A 23119-nucleotide genomic window follows, 5' to 3' on the forward strand; every position below is an offset into this window, starting at 1 on the left:
GCGGAGCACCAAGAAAGCCTTGTTTGGTCCGGGCAGCAAGCCGGAAGTAGGTAGAAGAAATGGCGGAAGTGGTTGGGGAGCTGGGGGCCCCCGAGGGGGCGGTTCCCATTCCCATCTCGGAGCCGGATGTTTGCCGAGCTTTGACAGGCGTGGCAGAGGAAGCATTGCCGGAACGAGGTGAGCTGCGGAGCGCGGGGTCTCTTTGGGCGTGGTGGTGGGGAAGAGCTGCTCTGGTCAACGGAAGGAATTGGGTCGGAAAGGGGAAAATCCGAGGCAGTGGGTCGGGAGTGGAATTGGGCCCGAGGGCCTGGGTCTCTTCGCTGCCGGGATTTTTCCCATTTCGGCGCCTGCAATGAGAAGACAGCCACTTTCTCTGACTTGTTCCTGCCCTCCCTCTGCAAGGCATAGGCCAAGCCAGAGCAAGCCGGTGGGAGGGAGGGAGAAGTCGTCCTGATCAGATCTGGCATAGCACTGAGAGCTAGAAATCAGGGGAAGTGATCCACCTTGTCACTTGATAGGCCGTGCTTTCATCTCACTTTCTTGTGAAACGAAATACACTCCATTCGTTGTTTGTTTTCGGACTCTATGCAAACATGATTATAGTTTAGAGTTGCAGCCTTGTAGGATTTGGGTTTTTCCAAAGTCACAAAACAGTCTGATTCCAGCACCAGCAAGTACTGTGACTTCAGTTTGCCCTGAGAAGTCTGGCTGCCCTTTCGTGGCGCCTCTTGGATCCCAGTGAACTTTGTGACCGACAGTCACTTAAGATCACTGTTGAGGGGGTTGACTTTAACCTAGAGAACACCTCAAACTGGAACTTGTGGGTTAAAATCCTGCGTCTGGGTTCTATGATCTGTAGCAGTTTGCTCCCTCCCTCCCTCCCCCCGCTTTTTGTTCAAACTGTAAAATGGTTTTTATAGCATATGCTGAACTACTAGTGCAGTTGTGAGGTGAATTTGTGCCCAGTTCATAGTACAAATATCCGTTTCCTTCTCCACTTATGAAATTCATTCATTCATTCATTCAGCTAATGACAGTCTGCTATGTGAAGACTCTGAATAAACTCTGGTGCTATGTGCATCACTCTGAATAAATTGCTTTGGTGTGTGTGTGTGCCCGCGCGCGCTCTCTTGTCGCGCATGTGCTGGAGAGACCCTGTGTATGCAGGCAAAGCGCTCTACCACTGAGCTATGGACTTAGCCCTTGAAATAGGTTCTTAAGCAATAACAGGGGGTTTGTGAAATCTTTAAAATGCATGCAAGGTTTCCATGGATCTGTTCATTTTTCCTAGTGAAAAAGTCCACAAACATCAAGAATTTCAGAGAGAGAGAGAATCACTGTTTTACAAAAGTCAAAGCCTTTGCCTGAAGTGATTTTTTTTTTAATTTAATTTGATTTATTTATTTTTTATTTTTCGAAACAGGGTTTCTCTGTATAGTCCTGGCTGACCTGGAACTCACTCTGTAGACCAGGCTGGCCTCCAACTCAGAAATCCACTTGCCTCTGCCTCCCGAGTGCTGGGATTAAAGGCGTGTACCACCACGCCCGGCGCCTGAAGTGAATTTTAAATACTTTCTAGGTAAATGGTTTACCTGGTCCAAATGGAATATTAATCTGAGAGAGTGGCTTTTTGCAGGTGGCAGATATATTTCATTTCTACCATTTTATGTTAGAATTTCCCTTCTCAGGCTTCATCTACCCATTGACTAGCAGATAAACATCCGGCTCCCAGAAGGCACCAGAAGCAGGTGAGAGCGGCCAGGAAGCTGGCTGGCACTACTGTGCTTTTACTAGCGAAGGAGGTTATGTGGGAGTTGGAGGTCAGCTCTAGCTGCACTGACAGAGAGAAGTTCCCAGGGACAGAGGTGGGGGTTGAGCTCAGCTTTCTTCTCCATAGTCTCCCTCTCTGTCCCTTGCACATAGCTCAGCTTCTGAGCAGGATAAAAGGAAAAGCTTCTGAGCACGGAGAGGCACAGCTCTGGGAGGGAGGAGCCTCTGCTTCTGCAGATGAGCAAAGTTTAGGCCAGACAGGAAAGGCGCTTCACTTGTCTGCGATCTTTGCAGTCCTCAGCTTAGTCGGGACTCTAACCCAGTTTTCCATAGTCTTGGTTTCTTGCTTTTTCTATCATACCCGGTACTTACTGTGTACAAAAAGAATTCTCTGGGGTAGCTGGGAGGGAAGATCCAGGACTCCTTGAGCCTGGGCAGGAATAGGAATGGAGAGAAGACTTTTAGGCAGGAGGAGGTTGCTGGACTCTGTCCTATAACAGCCAGTGGTTCTCAGCCTTCTTAATGCTGTGATCCTTTGATACAGTTCCTCATGTTGTGATGATGCCCCCCAGCTATAAAATTGTTTTTGTCAATACTTCATAATTGTAATTTTTCCACTGTAATGAGTTGTAACGTAAATATCAGTGTTTCCCACTGGTCTTAGACGACCCCCGTGAAAGTGTCAGTTGATCCCAAAAGGAGTTATGACCCATAGGTTGAGACCTATGGTTAGAAGCTCCTGTTTGAAGCCTCCCTATAACCTCTTGGTTGAATGGGGAGGCGTAGGTGGGTCAGAGGTAAATTCCTCGAAACTGAAGATTGTCTGGTTGGAGGATGCAGGGTTGAAGGGGGAAAGGAAGATGTGGGCTTTGGGCAAAGGCCAATATTACTCACTAAGAGGAATGCTTTCCCAAATATGACAGGGTTGTCCTTTGTGTCCCTAGGGAGGAACCTATATTTTGGTGGTCAGCAGAGGTAGTGGGTAAGGCTGAGGGACAAGCAAAGAGAAAGAACAAGCAAAAAAGGGGGGGTTTGGTCAAAAAAGGGGGCTTTGAAAGCTTGAAACAGCTCTTCTACTGACTCAGTATGTTGCCATGGTAACAAGGCAGTTGTTGCTTCGGCCCTGGGAGCTGGTTCACCATTCAGAGCCCTAAGCTGTAATGTGTGGGGGAGTAGAGGTTGTCACGATCCTCTTAGCCCACAGTGTGATCTCCTGGGCAGCTCTTCCCTTCTTCCGACCCCCAGGCCCTTTCTGCTCTTCTTATCTGTCCTGCTGATTCTCTGACCATATATGTCACTTTTTTCTGGCGTCAGGAATGCAGCCTCCTCTTTGGGGTTGGGCAAATCGGTTGGACTGAAACCTCCTTCCTCACCCATCTGGTGAGCTGGAGGGACGTGTTTTTTTATGGGGCCAAGAGCAGAAAGTGCCACCTCCTTTGGTTAGGGCCTAGAACCTGGCTTCAGTGCTGACTCGTTTCCCTTCCTGACAGACCTTCTGTCCTTCAAAGCCTTTCCTCTGTGCTCTAGATCTTAGGAGCAGCCTCTTTCCCTTCTGCCCTGTAATCCTTAAGGTGATCTGTTAGCGTTGCTACAGTGCAACTACTGTCTGGAGTCCCTGTAGGTTTAGAGAGGGCCTGAGAGCCTTAGAGACCTGTAAGGGATCTGCTGGGTTGGCAGGTAGATTCCGTCCCCTGCTACTGGCCCAGGTAAACCCAGCTGAGCACCTCAGCCATGGCTTTTTTTTTCTGGAACCCTATCACCTCTGACCTAGAGAGAGGAGTGTAATAGCCAAGGCCCCAGCTGGCCTTTTTCAGACATGGTATTTAGAGGCCCTTAGATTCTTCAGTTCCTGTAACATCTTGGGGCATGAGGCTTCTGCACTCTAGAATCCCTGAGGAGATGCCCTGGCAGCTGTCACTGCCTTACTTGGTCAGTCAGGCTATAGGCAGTGCGGAACCTGGCATAGCCCTTACTGCCCAGCTGAGGACCTGAAGGGAGGTGCTGAGCTGTGCCATCCACTGTCCTAGCTGCCTTTCCTGGCAGCATGCTCTGTGGACCTCTTGGCAGGGTGAGAACTGTTGAGGAATAGGGCTAAGGGTGCCAGAAGAGGACAGAAGGGGATAGAGGGGTCACTGAAAGACTTACACAAGTGAAGAGGAAAGGTCAGTGACTCCCCCTTCACCTCCCCTCCTCCCAGCAGCCAGGCTTCTCTTCTGCTTCTCCTTAGCCATGGACCCTCTCTCAGAGCTGCAAGATGACCTGACGCTGGATGACACCAGCCAAGCTCTGAACCAGTTGAAGCTGGCCTCCATTGATGAGAAGAACTGGCCTTCTGATGAAATGCCAGACTTCCCCAAGTCAGGTGGGCAGCACAATGTCTCAGGTAGCTGTGACACCACAGAGGGGAGATCCCTTCCTGCTGGAAGGGACTCGAGAGGGTAAGGTTGGAGCAAGGAGTCCAGTCCTAGGGTACATCCATCTAGGGACACAAGCCTCACTGGGGGAGGGGGGGTGCAGGCCAAAGAGGGTGATTCCCAGGGAGAGTGCTGGGCTAGCCCCTGGGTGACTCTGCCTTTGGCATGTTCCTCAGATGACTCCAAAAGCAGCTCTCCAGAACCTGTGACACACCTGAAGTGGGATGACCCTTACTATGACATTGCCCGGCACCAGATTGTGGAAGTAGCCGGTAAGCATGCCCTGTGTCGTACCTCTTTCCTCATAGTCTGTGCCCCTGGTGTAGAGAAGCCTCTTATGCCACCAAGAAAGAACATGTTTTGTAGCCTCTGGTCTGCTCTCGTGCATACGTACCTTCCCTTACTGAGCGTGGGTAGGTTTCGATTGGCTTGCACCTGCCACTGCTTCCTTGACCTACAGACCCATTGTCTTCCACTGCAGCCGTGATGTGGGAGGCATTGGCCTAATAGCTTTGAAGTTAGAAAGCTATGCTTGATCTCCAGCTCTGCTCTCTGAATTCTGCTTCACACTGTTGTCGAGGGTCCTGTACAGTGGTGCTTGAATATCAGAACATCATGGGAGCCAGAACATAGTTGGCCCTGAAGATGGGGACAGTGCCAGCCAGCTCTTCTGGGGGTTTGCAGTGGCTCCCTGGAACATCGAGTGTCTAGTGGATGTGCTGTCCTGCTGAGAACGGGTCTCTGCCTCAGAGCTCCCTCCTATTCATAAGGCAAGGCCCAGAAGAGACCTGGAGCTGGGCAGGTAGTGAGCCTCAGAGAGCTCTGCAGCTGTCTGGGCTGGAAGAGGCCATAATGTCTAAGGCATTTTCATGGTGCCTGCGTTTCTGATGCTTGCCTTGGCCTGGGTGAGAAGTGTTGAATGGTTTCTCTCACCCCTGCAGAGAAAGGCAGAGTTCCTTTGTAGCCTAGGTGTCCAATGCCTACCCCAGTAGACAGCCTGGTGATCTTGTGGTCAGTTCAGAGCCCTTTGTGGGTGTGCCCCTGTCGGGCAGCAAGCCATCACCATCACCATGCAGCTTTTTTTGTTTGTTTGTTTCTCCAGACTGTGGCGAGCCTGAGGGGCCCCAGCCAGGTAGGTGCCAGTTCTGGCTGTCTGTGCTTGGCCTCTCCTGGCTGTGGCCTCTGGGTCTACGAATCAGAAAGGGCTCTTGGTGGAGGCCGGTGGGACTAGCTTAATTAGAGCCCCGTTCTAGGGAGTTGGGAGCTTTGGAAGCCGGAAATAGCAGAGTTTATGAGAGATGTGATAAGGTGGAGGCTGTGTGCTGACACACCTAGACTCCAGGGGACAAGCAGCCTCAGGAAGCTCTTGGGATAGACAAAGCCTGCTGGCACGTGCTGTGGCAACCCTGGTGGTGGCATCCCTGTGTGCCTGCCTTGCTGGTGAGGCTTGTTGGAAGAACAGGTGGTGATTTCTCTAGCACTGGAATTTAGAGAAAGAGCCCATTTGGACAAGAACATAGGAGCTTGTCATGAACCTCAGTCAACTGTGACTTGGCCCTGGTAGGGTCTTTCCCGTGCTGTTCTGGTAACAGGAGAGTCTCCAGAAAGGAGGCAAAGAGACCATTGTTTGTAACATTTCCAGTTTCTACAACAGCTGGTTTCAAGCTTCCGACATAATGTCAACTGGCTTGCAGAATTCCTAACAAAACATTGAACACACACACACACACGTCTGAGCTGTCATCACATACCATGAGCTTTCTCAGTCCTAGCCCCCAACTTAGATGTCCTTGGCTTGTACAGCAGTTTGCAGTCACCAGTACCCAGAAAGCCTGCTAGAACTGCTGTCCTGATGAATACCCGTGCTGCCCCTGATTGGTATCTGGGGAATGCAAACGTCTGGCTCTCAGACTTTTGGCACTACACCCCTCCCTGCTCGTTAGGGCCTCTCCCCAGAGCCTAGAGGAACCACAGTTGACAGCCCCACTTCTCTCTGAAGGTTCCAGGGCAAGAACAGTTCCAATCCGGTCTGACAGCAGGTAAGAGAGTTCCTGTGTGCTTGATGTAGCAGCCAGCCTGCTTGCTTGGGGGAGTCAGAGGACAGGGCCTAGACCTTAGCTGCCGATCCTCACCCGTGTTCGCCTTCCAGCGCCTGACTGTTTTCCTTTGATCCCTTGCTGAGCTGGCTTTTTTCAGTGTTCATTACTAGGCTAGCCTTACCAGTCAGTATTAAAGAACCCGCCTCCACCCCCCGGAAGGATTCATTCTAACACGGGTGTGACGCCATGGTCGAGCTCTCACCTAGTATGGGCAAGGCTCTGGATGAAACAGGTCTTAATACTACTCATAGGCCTCTTGGACTCCTAGGGCCGCCAGGCTTTGATTTTTTTTCTGTAGAAAAAGTGCACATGTCTTTGTAACGGATTTTGTAGAATGTATTTTCCTTTCTTTCCTTTCCTTCTTCCTTTTTTGATAAGCTGATGAGTTGATTAGGGTTACTCACAAAAGCCTGGATGGAGTGTGTCCAGCTGCGAGGTGGAACAGCATCCTCCTGGCGTTGCCTCGACTTCTCGTTGACACTTGACATTCCAGAACTCTCAGTCTCTCTACCTTGGCTCAGTCCTCACTCTTCCAGCCTGGGGTAGGAGCTACAAAGAATGGCTTCAAGGTTCCCAGGCCTCCCACGTCAGCCTTGCCCTGCATTCCAGCCATTCCTCTGCATAGGTGCAGATAGGCAGGTGATGCGCCCTCTGCAGGTTCCTGGCAGGAGGGCCAGGATTTCTGAACCACTCGTGGCTAGGCTGTCCATCTAAGTCTGTGCCTCTGCCCCTGACAGAGCCAGTGGGAAGTAAGTGAGGGTGTGAACTTAGTTCCGAGCCACCAGCAGCTGGTCCAGAGTCCAGAGAGCTGTTGGCACCCAGGCCTTCAGTGCACACCTGCCTCCATCCAGGTGTGGTGGGCACATACCTGTAATACGTATCAAATCCTGACACTCAGGCCACGGCAGAGGAGCTAGATTTAGGCCATCCAGAACTACATATCAACAGCCTTTCCCCTATCCCCTCACTTTTGGGTTTCAGACAGGGTTTCTCTGCATAGCCCTGGCTGTCCTGGAACTTGCTCTATAGACCAGGCTGGCCTCGAACTCACAGAGATGCACCTGCTTCTGCCTGTTATTGCTGGGATTAAAGATGTGTGCCACCGCTGCCTGGCCTAACAGCTTGTCTCAAAGACAAAGCAAACAAGCAAAAACCTGCTGCTGATACAAGTGCATGTTAAGGATTCTGTCTAGAAAAATTTCTTCTCCAACTTCCAGAAACTCACTGTCTAACACACTTAACCATCAAATACAAGTTGAGAAATGAAACTGCATGCAATGTGACCTGCATCTTTGTGAAGGCTATCAGCACTCATGACTTGAGATGGGATCTTACTGTGTTACCCTGGGTGGTCTTGAACTTGTAGGCACCACTGACTCTCCCACCTCAGTCTTCTAAGTAGCTGGAATGAGAGGTGCATGTCACTACACATCACTCCTCCACCAGTACTTACTGAGTGTCTGACAGGAACAGGCCAAAGTCAGCCCTGCCTTCAGGCTGCTCAGGAGCCTTTGGGAAATGGAGCATGAACAATTACTCAGAAGAGTAGAAATTGGTGGCAGAGATGGATGGCTGTTAGTGCTGCGAGCCATGGGAAGGGCAACTCACCTCTCTGGGGGAAAGTGAAGGCAGAGTGTGTATGTTGAGTCTCCCAGGTCCATAGTGGCCAGTTTGGAACAGAACTGTCTGGAGAAAGGTCTGGCTGATATAAGCAACAAATAGTCTAGCATGCCGGGCTTCCAGAGCGTCTGTGATAGAAGGTGTGCTTGGTGCAGCCTGAGAGGGGGAGGCCGACACTCAGTCCTGTGAGCCATTTGAAGGAATTTGTTTTGTTGAGGTAGGATGTCCTGGAGCCCACCCTGGCCTTGAACTTACTATCTAGCTGGTCCTTGTTTTGAATTCCTGCTTCTCTTGCTCCTGCCTCCCAGTGCTAGGAATACAGTCTAGGGCTCTTGATCGGATTTGTTCTCCCTGCCAATTAAAGAATTAAAAGGTGGGAAAACTCTTGAGCACAACAGGTAGGAGTGGAGAAACCCTCACTGCACTCTCAGGCAGCAGCATGCAGATCAGCAGTTGGAGACGCCTGTTTGTTGGAGGTGAGGAGACACACATGCAGAAGACACAAAGAGAAAGACCCTCTGAAGCAGAGGGGTGCGCAGCAGGCTGAGAATGCCAGTCTCTTCTCGGGGCTGGGTTTTTGTTTTGTTTTGTTTTTTTTAAATCTCTGAAGAGTTTTCTTCCCTTAATTTGGGGTTGGTCGGTTTAAGCAGGTAGGATGGTTGATTGGCCCACAGCTGTTACATAACATGTCCTGATCAGATCTTGACTTGCTGAGCCAGTCCATCAACAGGCCTCCCACTGATGGGAGACAAAAGCCTACCAGGCCTTCAGTTTTAAGCTGCCAGGCTTTTATCTCAAGTAAGGAGGGTGAGGAAGAAGCTGGCAGTCCTGGAAGTTTGTCACCTTTGTTATCTACCCATGACCCCATTTGTCTGCCTACCGGGGAGTCTGTCTAACTTCTAGTCTCTCATTAGGATTACACATGTGTGCTGCCATGTCTGGCTTCCATTTTAAGGGATATTACAGGACCAGGTCCACGGATTCTGTTTGAGTTGGGCATGAGGGGGGACACTCAGACAAGGGTTCCTCAAGTGTGGAAGTAGCATTGGGGCAATAGGTATAGTCCTCCAGGGGTGGATGTTAAGGCAGATTAAGAAGCAAGACAGCTTGCTGGGCTCAGTGAGCTGACACAAGAAGTTCTTTGGAGGACCCCGAGCAGGCCCTTTTGGGTTAAAGCTGGACGGTGCTTCCTGCGGAGCCATGAGGGTGAGGGCTTATCCAGTAGCATTCAAGGTTGTGAGGCTGCTAGGGTCAGGCAGGTCACCCATAGGGACCAGCCTACTGTGGCCACGCTTGAGAAGGCCCCAGGAAGCCCAGCCTCAGCCTAGAGATGAGTAAGAAAAGGACAAGTCCCTGGGCTACTGGAATGGTCCGGCTCACCAGGGAGAACAGCGCTTACTGCTGAGGTAGAGTGGAAGGACAAACTCCCTGCATTTAGAGATTGTGTCTTCAGTTTCTACTCTTCTGTGTTCCTTCCCCTTTGCCTCTGAGGCTGTGGGGATGAGGCAAGTACATCTTGGTGTCTCTGGAAAGGTGAAGCAGGTTAGGACTTGGGAGTGCAAAAACCTGGCTTTCTTGAGCGTCCTTGCTCCAAGCTGACCCTGGAAGAGCTTTTCATTTTGGGGCAAGAGCATGTTTCTCAAGAACTTTCTGGCTTGTGACAGTCAGGGGCCAGACCATCACATTGAGAGTTTGGGACAAACATCTCTGAGAAAACACCTAGGTGACATTTGCCACAGCGTCACAAACACCCCTGAGCTCCATGTTCTTAAAAGATTAGAGTTTACAAGTCCGCCGAGTGTGCTCAGCCGCCCTATAGTAAAATCAGAAAGTGCTTGTGGGCAGAGCTGTTACTACTGTGCTGGCTGCCCTACTGTGTGGCTGCCCTACTGTGTGGCAGCCAGACCCCTTTCCCTGCAGCCTTGGAAGCCTGAGAAGAAGCTTCTAGAGGTTTCCCAGGCCCTCGCTGCTTGGTGCTTAGGCGTAAAGCAGTTGTAGGACGGCTGGTTGGCAAGATAGTTTAGACCTCGGTGGCTATATTTTTGGTGGATGAGGGGCTGGTTTTGGAGACAGGATCTCGCTGTTAAACCCCAGGGTGGTCTTGACTTTGCCACCTTCCTGCCTCAGCCTCCCGTGATGGGATTGCAGGTGTGCACCACTAGAACACATAAAGAAATCTTAGCAAAATTATTTTTATTTTTGGCATTGCATGCACACATACAGGCAAGCCATGGCACACACCTGGGAGTCAAAGTCAACTTTGAGGAATCTGTCTCTCCTCCCACCATGTGGATCCTGGGAATCAGAGTTTGGTCATCAGGCTTGGTAGCCAGTGCCTTAGCCCACTGAGCCGTCATGCCAGCCTCTTACAACAGTGCCTTAGCCCACTGAGCCGTCATGCCAGCCTCTTACAACAGTGCCTTAGCCCACTGAGCCGTCATGCCAGCCTCTTACAACAGTGCCTTAGCCCACTGAGCTGCTGTGCCAGCCTGTTAGAACACTTTTGGTGTGCATCCACGAATCAATCCGTGTACCCATTTAGCAGTGTTTCCCTCTCTCCACTCCTTCCAGCACCTCGAAGCCTACTCATTTGCTTTCCGACTCCACAGATTTGTGGTCTCTGAGCAGTGGTTCTCAACCTTCCTAATGCTGAGACCCTTAAAGTTATGGTGACCCCCCCCAACCATAAAATGATTTGTGTTCCTACTTCATAACTGTAATTTTGCTACTATTATGAATCACTCAGGAGGCAGAGGCAGGTGGATTTCTGAGTTCGAGGCCAGCCTGGTCTACAAAGTGAGTTCCAGGACAGCCAGGGCTATAAAGAGAAACCCTGTCTGGAAAAACCAAAAAAAAAAAAAAAAAAAAGAATCACAATGGATGTCTGTTTTTTTTTTTTTTGTTTGTTTTGTTTTTTTAATTATTTATTTATTTTATGTGTGTGAGTACACTGTCTCTCTTCAGATGCACCAGAAGAGGGCATTGGATCCCATTCCAGATGGTTGTGAGCCACCATGTGGTTGCTGGGAATTGACCTCAGGACTTCTGGACGAGCAGCCAGTGCTCTTAACCGCTGAGCCACCTCTCCAGCACCTGTATGTCTAATTTTGACCCTTGTGAAAGGGTTGGTTGATCCTCCAAAGGGGTTGCAACCCACAGGTTGAGAACCACTGTCTTAGACTCTCAGGAAATTATGCAACAGCTCCCCTTTGTGCCAGGCTGCGCTCAGCATATTTCCAAGGTTCATGGACTTTGTGCTGTGTATCCGTCTTCCTTTTTATGGTCAAACTTCTGTTGCCATGAATATTACTCTTTCCCCCCTGAGCCGAGTATCTTGTACCTCAGGCTAGCCTCAGATTTACCGAAATGGAGTTAAGGATAACTTGGAACTTCTGATCTTCCTGCTTCTCCCCCTGAATGCTGGGATTACAGATGTAACTATCAGCATTAGTTTACTTGGCAGTAGGACTCAAACCCAGGGCTTCCTGCACGCTGAGCTAAGCAGGCACTCTATCAGCTGGGTTATATCCTCACATGTTTATCTGTTGATGACTGTGTGGCCTTCACGTCCACTACTCTTTCAACATGGTTTTATTTGGTTTTACTTAGTAAGACAAGGTCTCACTATATAGCCTTGCTATCTTGGAACTTGCTATGCAGACAAGGCTAGCCTCAAACTTAGTTTTTTCTGTTTGCAACCTGAGGGCCGGGATTAAAGGTCCTCACCACATACCACACCACTCTACTCAGTTTCAATGTGACTTTTTTTTGAGACTAGATCTTAAGTATCCCAGGTTGGCCTTGGACCTATTAAGTGTCTTGAACTCTTGATCCTCCTGACTCTACCTCCAAAGTGTGGGTTTACAAGTGTATGTCACCATGACTGGGTTAAAGAGCAAGGTTAACATGTGTAAGTCTGTGATCTGTGTTCCTGATGATGACTGTGAAGAACAAGGAAGCTATCGATGATGCAGACTCACAGTTGAGAAAGAGAAAGAGTTGGGGGAGATCCACAGGGTCAGCAGGGAAGACCTGGGAGGACTGGGAAGTGAGTGTGCTCAGGTTCCAGGATAGAAAATTCTCAAATAATCAATACAAATATTAATGAGAAAAAAAAAGCAAGGTTAAAATTTGTTGGGAGGTTGCCCCACTTCAGTGCCCCTGAAAGCAACTGCACCCAGCATGCCCTTGAGGAATGGACATGAGATTCTCAAGCCCCTACACTCACTGACACAGGCCCCAGGTGGGTACTTGCTAAGCCCCGCCCACTACTCTGGTCCACCTTTCACCCACTGCACTCCATCTTTCTTCACACTCAGGTGATGATAAGTATGGGCGGAAGATCATTGTATTCAGTGCTTGCCGGATGCCCCCCAGCCACCAGCTGGACCACAGCAAGCTCTTGGGGTGAGTACCTGTGGGGAAGTGGGGTGGCACCTCTCTAGATCCTGAGTAGCCTGGAGCCATTTCCCTTCATCTACGCCCCCCCCCCCCAACCAGGTTTCCTTCCTTAATGTGACCTCTCATCCTTAAGGGGGAGAGCACTAGGACTAGACAAGGAGTCAGAGTCCTAGAGACTGTGACCTTGGCAAGTATCTTAGAGCCTTAGTTTCTCGTCATTCAGAGAAGATAATGAAGCCTGTGGCCTCTTTCTTGACAGGAGTGAGATAATGTACCAGAAAATAATCTTGAAAAGTAAATATATCCAAATATGTATAACTCTGGTATTTCTGATGTAATCTTGATTCTTAATCATTTCTATTTATAATCATAATTAACATTATCTTACTTTGTGCCAAGTTTGCTGTCAGTGGTTTTTGTACCTGTGGGGTGTCTGCTTAGCATATATGTATGTTAGAATCTTTCCTAGCACAAGTCCAAAGGCTGCTTGTCTTAGTCACTTCTCTATTGCCGTCAACAGACACCATGACCAAGGCAGCTCTTATAAAAGAAAGCATTTAGTTAGGGGCTGGCTTACAGTTTCAGAGGGTTAGACTGTTGTCATCATGGTAAGGAGCATGGCAGGCAGGCATGATGCCACGCCGGAGAAGTAGCTGAGAGCTACATCCTGATCTGTAGGCAACAGGGAAACACACTCACATGTAGACATGCTCAGTGGTTAAGAGCACTGACTGATCTTCCACAGGATCCTGGTTCAATCCCCAGCAACCATGTGGCTGCTAACAAGAGTCTAATTCCAGTTTCAGGGGATCTGATGCGTTCTACAGGCGTCCACAAGTCCTGTATGCATATGGTACACAGACATTCCAGCCGGCAAAACATCCATACACATAAAATAAAAACCAACAAGGTCACACCTGATCCTTCTAATCTTCCTCAAACTCTACTCTCTGGTGACTAAGGATTCAAATACATGAACCTGTAGGGGCCATTATCCTTCAAACCACCAGTGTTTGAAGGAGAATGGTTGAAGCAGGGTAGAAACTGCTGTCAGTGTGCTCAGAGTGGCCATCATGTCCGTTTTCCTGGCCAGTTTAAAGTGCTCTCTAACATGTGACGTATGTGCACCACCTACAGTAGCTCCTTGACACCCTGAATGTTGTGCACGTGAGGATTGTAGTGATCTCGGGGACAGGCTTGAGGACCACAGAAGAAAGGCTCAGCTGGCCCGTGGTGAGGCAGAAGCTCATTCCTTGTGCTGTGTCTATAAGGCCTCGGGTGCTGTCTGTCTGTCCATCTGTCCGTCCCCCACCCCACCCTGTGACTTCTCTTTCCTTGGCTCCTTAGATAGAGCAGGCAGAGTCTGGTTGGAGGGCCATCATATGTCCAGCCAGGAATCCTCACCTTAGAGTTCAACCTAAGGACGCTGAGTTACAAACCCCCTCTAGCTTTTGTGCCATGCCTGGTGTACCAGGTAGCAGACTTGCGGCCAGGTATTAGGTCCAGTGAGGGAAGTCCTAGGCAGTTGGAAAGCACCTTGGTTTTAGGGGCAGTTGCTGAGGAAGTTGTGCCTATCTGGGGTTTTCCTTTAGTCTCAAGAATCCCTGGGCAATTTGCAGCTGCCTGTCTTCCTTCTATTCACAGACACAGACATACATCATACGCACACCACACATACAGACACACACACATCACAGACATACACCATACACATACTGTACACACACAGACACACACCACAGAGAGAGAGAAACACACTATACAGATACACATCATACACACTACACACATAGAGACATACACTAAACAGATACATACCATACACACACACCACACACAGACAAACACAAACACACACACCTCATAGACATACTCACATCACAAACACACACACACACCATGCATACAGACACATAGAGACACACACTATACAAATACACACCATACATACTACACACATAGAGACATACTCTACACAGATACACACCATACACACACACACCACACACAGACACACACACACCATACATACAGACACATAGAGACACACACCACATTTATACACACCATCTCAGACACATACACATACACCACAAAGACACACAGGCATATACCACACATATACAGACACACACACACACACACTTACACTCACACAAAGACACATACCGTATACATCACACACACAGACACACATCATACACACATAGATACACGTCTCATACACACACCATCCTATTCCCTACCTCCCTACTACTACTACTACTACACACACACACATACTGATACACACTTACCACACACATCACACACAGACATACATACCACATACACACCACACACACATAGACACATATCTCACACACACCATCCCATTCCCTACTTCCCCCCCACACACATACTGACACACACCACACTACACACATCATACATACACTACACACATCAAATACATACCATACACACACACACACACACACACACACACCACACACATCACATACCACACACACATCCAGACAGATAGACAGACACATCATCTCACTGCCTACCCCCCACACACCCTGCCTGCCTGGTCACCATCCCTGCTGAGAGCAGACTGTGCTTCCACTGGCTCTGTGTGCCCTGTTTTCAGTCCTGTTACATCAGACTTGGCTTTCCCCACTCCTCACCCAGATCTAGGAGGTTGAAATGGAAAATACCAGTTGAGCTAGAGCTCTGTATTTTAACTAGCTGTGTGCTTGGAGGTAGCTCTCTGAGTTCTGTTTACATGATGTCTTCCTCAGAGAGTTGTTGTGGGTAATAATGAAATCTAGCATGCATAGTTTTAGAGGATTGCAATTTTGGGAAGTTAAAAATATATAAGTAGTTATTCAGGAAAAAAAAAACTGTAAATTTATGAAGTCTCACAGACCTGTCATCCAGAAAAAAAACCACTGTATTCATTTTTATGTCTTATATAATTTTTTTCATCTTCCGTGTCTACAACATTCTCAGAGACATTCTTTAAAACATGTTATGCTGGGTGGTAGTGGCGCACGCCTTTAATCCCAGCACTTGGGAGGCAGAGGCAGGCGGATTTCTGAGTTCGAGGCCAGCCTGGTCTACAAAGTGAGTTCCAGGACAGCCAGGGCTATACAGAGAAACCCTGTCTCGAAAAACCAAACCCAACCAAACCAAAAACATGTTATTTAGCAGGGTAGTGGTGGTGCATGATTTGAATCTAATCTCAACACTTGGGAGGCAGAGGCAGGAGGATCTCTGTGAGTTCAGGGCCAGTATGGTCTACAGAGTGAGTTATAGAACAGACAAGGGTACACAAAGAAACAAACAAAAACAACAACACCCCCCACAAAAAACCATTATTTAGCTGGGCATAGTGGGTACACACCTTTAATCCCAGCACTTGGGAAACAGAAGCAATTGTACGTCTATGAGTTCTAGGCCAACGTAGTCTACATAAGAAGTTCCAGTGCGGGGCTGGTGAGATGGCTCAGTGGGTAAGAGCACCCGACTGCTCTTCCGAAGGTCAGGAGTTCAAATCCCAGCAACCACACATGGTGGCTCACAACCATCCATAACGAGATCTGATGCCCTCTTCTGGAGTGTCTGAAGACAGCTACAGTGTACTTACATATAATAAATAAATAAACCTTTAAAAAAAAAAAGAAAAGAAAAGATTTAAATGTCTTAGCTTAAAAAACAAATAAACAAAAAGGCATTAAAAAAAAAAAAAAGAAGTTCCAGTGCAGACTCTTAAGCAGTGAAACTCCGCCTTTCCTTTTACTACCAAAACCCCACACAAAACATGTTGTTTTTTCATCTTCTGCACTAATATGCACATAGAAAAGTAACAAATAGTGTACTACTTTTTTTTCATCTTCAAGGCAGCTCTCATTTTGTTTCACAAGCTGACCTTAAACACAAGGGCTCAAGTGCCCTCTTTCCTTCAGCCTCCTGAGCATCACTGCACCCGGTTGGTTCCTTGTGAATCTGTATCTGATGATGCCTGGCCTCAGTCCCAGCACTTGGGAAGCTTATGAAGGAGGATTTTGAGTTCCTGGCATGTCCTGAGCTACAGAGTGCGACCTTTTTTCAGAAAAACCTACATACAAAATAAAACAGCAACTCCATACCTATCAGTGTCACCCCATCCGCACCCCACTTCCAATTGGCTCTTCCAGTGTCTGCCTCAGGGCTGACCGCTGTTGTGATGCCTGACTTCACAGCTTAGCCCTGCCTGTAGAAGCATCCTGTGAGATAGTCTATTTATAGATGTCCCATGATTTATTGAGCCAGTCTCCTGATACTGGACAATTTGCTGGCTACTTAGTTGTTGTTTTTTCCGTAATAAAACTCTGGAATGAACAGTCTCCTACAAGAATGCTTCTACTCCTCTGTTTCCTCAGGAAAGAGTCCTCAACATGCTTTTCTGTGATCAGAGATGGGGTGCGCTGCCCAGCTTCTGATAGGCATCTCTTTATTGCACACAAAGGTTACTGCATGTATCCATGGATGAGGGTGTCGTCCACTTTACTGTCATCTTTGCTCCTTTCCTAAATGCAAATGCCATCGTTTTATGTGACAGCCCTTTGCCCTTTGTAAACTTCCGGTGTGGAAGTGTGAATAAGGGCTCAAGTATTCTTGGTCTAATACTGGTCAGAATCTGGTCATCTAGCATTAGTACACATATGCCCTGCCTACCTGTGCTGGTCCAGCTCTGCACCCGGGGACTAGTCATTAGGCCTCTGACTCTAGGGCAGGTCGGTAGTCAAGCCACTGGGCACTCTCTCAGACTTCCCTCCTTTTGGATGTTTTTAGCATTGTGCCTGTCCAACATAGACTGGCTTCCCTACTAGAGCCAAGGAGCTGATTGATTATCTGTCTTCTAAGAGGTCTTACCCTAGGCTCTTCCCCCTCCCTATTGTTCATTACTTCCAAACTTTCCAGTGTGCTCAATGTGAGTATGTGTGTGTGTGTGTGTGTGTGTGTGTGTGTGTGTGTGTGTGTATGTTGGGGGTACATACCCTACTGTGAGCATAGGGAACATGAGGCGTATGGCTTTGTGGTCCATTAAGAGCCTAGGGATGGGAATAGTTGAGCTTCTGGTCTTCCTGATGTCCTTTCATAAACACAGTATTTTATAAACTGTACCACAGATCATATAAAATAGGCAGAACTGTTCCAAGGTCTAGAGTGCAGTCTTGGAGTTGGTCACTTCACTACTAGGTCCTACCACAGCTGAAACCTTGGCTAAGCACTTGACCTCTGCAGATTGCCCTCATTAGTAAGATGTGTTAACTTTAGCCTCAGTTGTTCCGAGGGAAGAATGAGGTATTAGAGGTACTTGGCAAACACTGAAAGCTTTTTTCCAATATCAGTGACTGTGCTTGTTACTGCCTCATGGAGATTCCAATGTCAAACCCTGTCAACTGTGCTTACACAGCCCGGTCTGCAGCTCAGGGCCCCTGACTGCTGCTGCTGCTGCTCACAATGAGGGCTTTTGCATACTCACTTCTGCCTTAGGCCCACCCTCTACCTCCTTCCTGGAAAGCGGCTGTGGATTACATAGCCAAATGATAGCAGGGAGGGTTTGAGGAGAAGGAAGCCTTGATGCAAGCACTGGTTTCTATGGTAACAGGCCACACCTGTTGTGCAGAGGGCAGGTCTGAGCAGGTCTTTTGTGTGTATGATGTTAGGTATTAAGCTTGTAGCTCACACATGCTAGGTTGTGTATGATGTTAGGTATTAAACTTGTAGCTCACACACTGCTCTACCATAGAGCCACAACCCCAGTCCTGGACATTTCTCTTGAAGGTATTTGAAACACACATTGGACCAGTATGTGGAGAGTGACTACACACTCCTGTACCTGCACCATGGCCTGACCAGTGACAACAAGCCCTCCCTCAGCTGGCTACGGGATGCCTACCGAGAGTTTGACCGCAAGTGGGTTGGGACATAGGGATGGGCTGAGCCTAGGGTGGCTAACTCTGAGCTCTGGGTGGTTCTCTTAGTCAGGAACTTACTCCTTATCAATGGAGGCAGGACCCCAACAGCTCTGCCCCTTCCTCCACCATTCACAAGCTTCCTACTTGGCCTGCAGGTACAAGAAGAACATCAAGGCTCTGTACATCGTGCACCCAACCATGTTCATCAAAACTCTGCTTATCCTCTTTAAGCCTCTCATCAGGTGAGCAGGCCACAGGTGGACCACTGAGTTTTTCATGTACCCCTCACACAGCAGGCAGATGGCCAGGGTGGCCAGCTTGGGGTGAGCCTGTCTGCAGGGAGGGCCAAGGCCTGCCGTGAGACCCAGCCTGACCCAGATCCTTCTTTTTACCTCCAGTTTCAAGTTTGGACGGAAGATCTTCTACGTGAATTACCTGAGTGAGCTGAGCGAGCACGTGAAGCTGGAGCAGTTGGGGATCCCTCGCCAAGTGCTCAAGTGAGACAGCAGGGTGGGCCCGAGAGCTGGGTGCGCAGGGGGAAGGGGGGACTTGTGGGTCCACTGGTCAGCTGTGTGCTTGTGTTGTTTGGGAGGCAGAGTAACCTGGGTGGGAGTCAGGAGTCTGGGGAAACTGGAGAAAGGCAGTGTCAAGATCCAGAGATAGATGGAACCCCATTTCTGTCACAAGCTGTTGACTAAATCTCTTTAGAGTGTTTTTTGCTGCGTTACATCAAGTGGGACTATTTTGAGGACATAGGAAATAATGCGTGTAAAATCACACAGTGAAGACTTGATAAAGTTGGCTACAAGACTACAGAGCCGGGGGGCCTGACCCTTGTTCCATCTGCTCCCCTAGGTATGATGACTTCCTCAAATCCACACAGAAAAGCCCTGCAACAGCTCCCAAGCCCATGCCACCACGGCCCCCCCTGCCCAATCAGCAGTTTGGGGTCTCCTTACAGCAGTGAGTATGCTAAAGCCAGGCATGTCAGGCTGGGGGTGGGGTGGGGGTGGACCAGTATGCAGAACCCCAGCTCACCTCTTTGCTCCCTCAGCCTCCAGGAGAAAAGCCCAGGCCAGGACCCCATTCCCATTGTCCTCAGGGAGACCGTCGCCTACTTGCAGGCTCACGGTGAGTGCCATGCAGTCCAAGGCCTGCTGAAGCCAAGCCACCTCGTCACCCAGCTGCCCTTGAGAAACTCTGGGCAGGGCATAGAGAAGTGCGCTCCCAATGACCCTTCTTGGAACTCCAAGACTGATAGGGTAGGGAGGAGCTCCATCCCCCAGAGCGCTGAGACTCACCAGGCCCCCTTGGTTTCCAGCTCTCACCACTGAGGGCATCTTCCGGAGGTCTGCCAACACCCAGGTTGTCCGGGAAGTGCAGCAGAAATACAATATGGGTGAGTGGGCTGTGTGTGCACATTGATGGGGTCTCGGTGTGTGTTTGAGAAGGTGAGGCATGCTGGGAGTTTGAGGGCTGTTAACATGTCCCAGGTTTTCTTCTGGCCAGACGTTTCTGTGTCCTTTGGTATGGCCACATAGGTCCTACTTCTGCCTGGACGATCCAGGTTTGCTGCCTCACGTTCAGGGGCTGCAGCCTTGGGTTCAAGCTCATGTAGAGGAGTAACTGTCCTGTATGACAGTGACCTCAGGCTCTGGGTGGCCTGAGTCATCCCTTGTTACAGAAGAGAAGAGGCAGATGTATGGGGTGTCCTGGGGAAAGGCAGCTTGGGCAGTGGACAAGGACAGAGTGAGGCATGGCCTGCTGGCCCCTGGCTTGCCTAGTGCTCTCTCAATCTTTTTCTTCCCCATGAAGGGCTGCCGGTGGACTTTGACCAGTACAACGAGCTGCACTTGCCCGCTGTCATCCTCAAGACATTCCTTCGGGAGCTTCCTGAACCCTTGCTAACCTTTGACCTGTACCCCCATGTTGTGGGCTTCCTCAGTGAGTTCTCTCTTTCCTCCTCAGCTGTGCAAATCCTTTGGCACTGAGCCTTCTCTCGCCCTGCCCCGCAGGCTTGTGGGCCTGAGCAGCTCCTAGGAATTTCAGTTGGGGTTCCCCCTGCTAGGCTCATCATATCAAGGTTTCCAAAGCTAGTCCTATGCCCTTGTAACCTAGACCTCTATTCTTCACAGATATTGATGAAAGCCAGAGAGTGGAAGTGACACAGCAGGTTCTCCAAACTCTGCCAGAGGAGAACTACCAGGTGCTTCATTTCCTGACTGCCTTCCTGGTGCAGGTGAGATGTCCCCTGGCTTCCTCAGCCCACCTGGTGAGGTGACGGGGAGGAGATGCTCTCATTGCTTGGATGCTCTGGAAGGAGCTGCTGGGAGTAGGAGGCAGAGGCCAGAGATTCTAGCTGCAGCCCTTTCCTTCCACAGATATCTGCCCACTGTGACCAGAACAAGATGACCAACACTAACTTGGCTGTAGTCTTCGGCCCTAACCTGCTCTGGGCTAAAGATGCTGCCATCACCCTCAAGGCTATCAATCCCATCAACACCTTCACTAAGTTCCTCCTGGATCATCAAGGGGAATTGTTCCCCAGCACAGATGCCCAGGGGGTCTGAGCTCACCACCTCCAGCCCCTTCTCTGGCAGCCCGAGTTGGACTTGTCCTCCTGGCATTAACCTTACTGGAGTCCAGGGCTCCTGCCTAGGAAGGGGCCCTGAAGCCCCAGAAGATGGAAGTTGGAGCCTACTAACTGGGCAGCCCCTCCTGTCCCTCTGCCCGTCCCACCTTACCGGCCCTGGAGGCCTCTGTTACCGTAAGACATTTTCTTTGCCTTATACCTCTCACTGCCTCTCTGGTTGCTGGGCTTGGTTCTTCTAGGATTTAGCCACAGTAAACCTTTTCCTTTTTCCTGCCTGTTTCCCTGGCGAGTGTAGAAGACTACATCACTGCTGGCTGTGCTGGTAGCTGGGGCTGGTCCTCTCTTTCCTGATTGCTAGGAAGTGAGCATTGGCCTGGGTGCAAGTTCCCTGTGCCTGCCCTCCCTGCTAATAGGGATGATAAGACCAGAGTTGGCCTGTCACTTCTGCCTCCTGGGTCTGTTCTTCCCCAAGTGGTACTGCCCCCAGAGTGTACTATTCCCTCATTTCTGCCACACTTGGCACTTTGGATATCAAGACTCAGAATCTGAGTGTCTATTGAAATGGTCCTGTCCACTCCCAGGGAGAGCCGTAGTGTCTGGTAGGATCAGTTACAGCAGTCCTGGCCCTCCATTCATTCTCATGTGCACAGATCTTCAGCCAAAGGCTATAGTAGGTCTTTCAGGTGTGGAGTCATTTTGATCCCTGTTCTAGCCAGAGATACCAATGTCTCTCACTTTCTACCTGGGGACTCTCGGAGAGTCAGAAACTCAGAAGCCCTGAAGACTGACAGAGCTTTTACTAATAGATCACCCCTGCTGGATAGGTTCTAGCAGCTTCCTTAGGGGAGTGTGGTGGCCACAGGGCCTCTTGTCTTTCAGAAAGCTGAGCCCCAGTGATGATTGGTAGCTTTCATTCTATTCCTAATGAAGCCTTGTGACTCTTCCCGAAGTCCACTGCCTAATGACAGGGAGGTACCTGCAGTGACCTTGCCCTACAGGTGTGGCTAGGCATGACAGCTCCAGAGGTGGTACTGGCTACCATGAGATCTGTACTGATGATCTTGCAGCTGAGGCTGGGCCTGACCTCACTGGCTCTTTCTTGCACCACTGTTGTAGCAGGTCTCTGGTGCCACAAGTGCTGCTGTCAGTCCCCAGCCTCACACCTGACCCAGCCTGGGTCACTCTGCTTTTGCCCACATTTTTGTATCAAGTGTTGCTACACTCCATTTACTGAGGAGCCTTTGGACCTCTTGTTTTCCTCCTGCCCGGTCCTGTCAGTCTGTGGCAGGGGACGCTCTTACTGTGAATCTAGTGTTCACATTTACCACGATTTCCTTGGCACCAATCATGTATTTTACCGTTTGCACTTTTTGTATTTCAATAAAAATGTAAATGAAAAAAACCCATTTGGCTGTTTAGGAAGTAAGACCCTGAAATTCACAACCAGACAGGAAGTATGGTATAGTTGAGAAAGAGAGCTTTAGGGAGTCCCCTCCTTAGTCCATCTGCTGTCTGCTAAATTTTCTCGGGGAAATATGAACAAACCTGTACTCCAGATAAGGTACCAATTAATGTCCAAAAAAAAAAAATCAGTCCAAGTCTGCTTGAGGATTGTGATCTCAAGAAGCTGTGTCCCAGAGGACTCTGTGGGAACTGCACAGATGGGGTCCCTCCTTTAGTCAGCCTTCATCTTCTGCACACTTCCAAAATCACATGCAACTGGGGCAGAGTTATATAGAGTATCTAGTTAGGTGACCCTGGCTAGCCAGAGTTATATAGAGTATCTAGTTAGGTGACCCTGGCTAGCCTTCTAAAACTATGCAGGTCAGGCTGGCCTAAAACTCAACAGAGATTTGCCCACCTGAATGCTGGGATTAAAGGCATAAGCCATTCATAGACATAGTCTTAGTTGGGAACCAATCCTGAATCTTCCCGGTAAGAGCCTTTTGTGCGTTTGCGAGGGTGGGACTTTTGAGACAGGGTTTCTCTGTGTGTAGCCTTGGCTGCCCTTGAACTCAGATCTGCCTGCTTCTGTGACACCATGCCCTTGCTTGGTTTAGAAGGGTTACTTTCAGACTGGCAGAACACCTGGCAAGAATGTAGATCTCATCCCGAAAACTAGAAAAGGGTTTGTTTTGAGCCTGGAATTTAGAGGTCTGCCGGGATCAAAGGTGTGCATCATCACATCCAAGATATATCTTATGTGGGTTGTTTTTTGAGACTTGGTCTCCCTCTGCAGCCAGGTTGGTCTCTATTCTCTTTTTTTTTTTT

At 49.2% G+C, this 23119-nt stretch overlaps 1 protein-coding gene across 14 annotated transcripts; it reads left to right on the forward strand.

The window, feature by feature from the left end:
- Positions 1 to 42: 42 nt before the first annotated feature.
- On the forward strand, positions 43 to 22250 carry Arhgap1 (Rho GTPase activating protein 1). Of its 14 annotated transcripts, none has more exons than NR_027371.1 (14): positions 43 to 177; positions 1674 to 1748; positions 3998 to 4132; positions 4361 to 4456; positions 12223 to 12310; positions 18122 to 18253; positions 18411 to 18497; positions 18654 to 18752; positions 19111 to 19218; positions 19310 to 19386; positions 19577 to 19654; positions 20071 to 20199; positions 20391 to 20494; positions 20637 to 22250. NR_027371.1 is itself a non-coding variant. In NM_001359970.1 (14 exons), the coding sequence occupies exons 3-14, from the start codon at positions 4000 to 4002 to the stop codon at positions 20823 to 20825; spliced, it is 1320 nt and encodes a 439-aa protein (NP_001346899.1). In that variant the 5' UTR covers positions 43 to 177; positions 1689 to 1748; positions 3971 to 3999; the 3' UTR covers positions 20826 to 22250. The 14 variants fall into 14 exon arrangements, 11 of the variants coding, with proteins under 11 accessions (NP_001346899.1, NP_001139374.1, XP_006499314.1 ...); NR_027373.1 differs by having other exon boundaries at positions 1689 to 1748; positions 3968 to 4132; NR_027372.1 differs by having other exon boundaries at positions 1689 to 1748.
- Positions 22251 to 23119: the final 869 nt, after the last annotated feature.

This window comes from Mus musculus, chromosome 2 (assembly GCF_000001635.26).
Source record: "Mus musculus strain C57BL/6J chromosome 2, GRCm38.p6 C57BL/6J".
NCBI classification, from domain to species: domain Eukaryota; kingdom Metazoa; phylum Chordata; class Mammalia; order Rodentia; family Muridae; genus Mus; species Mus musculus.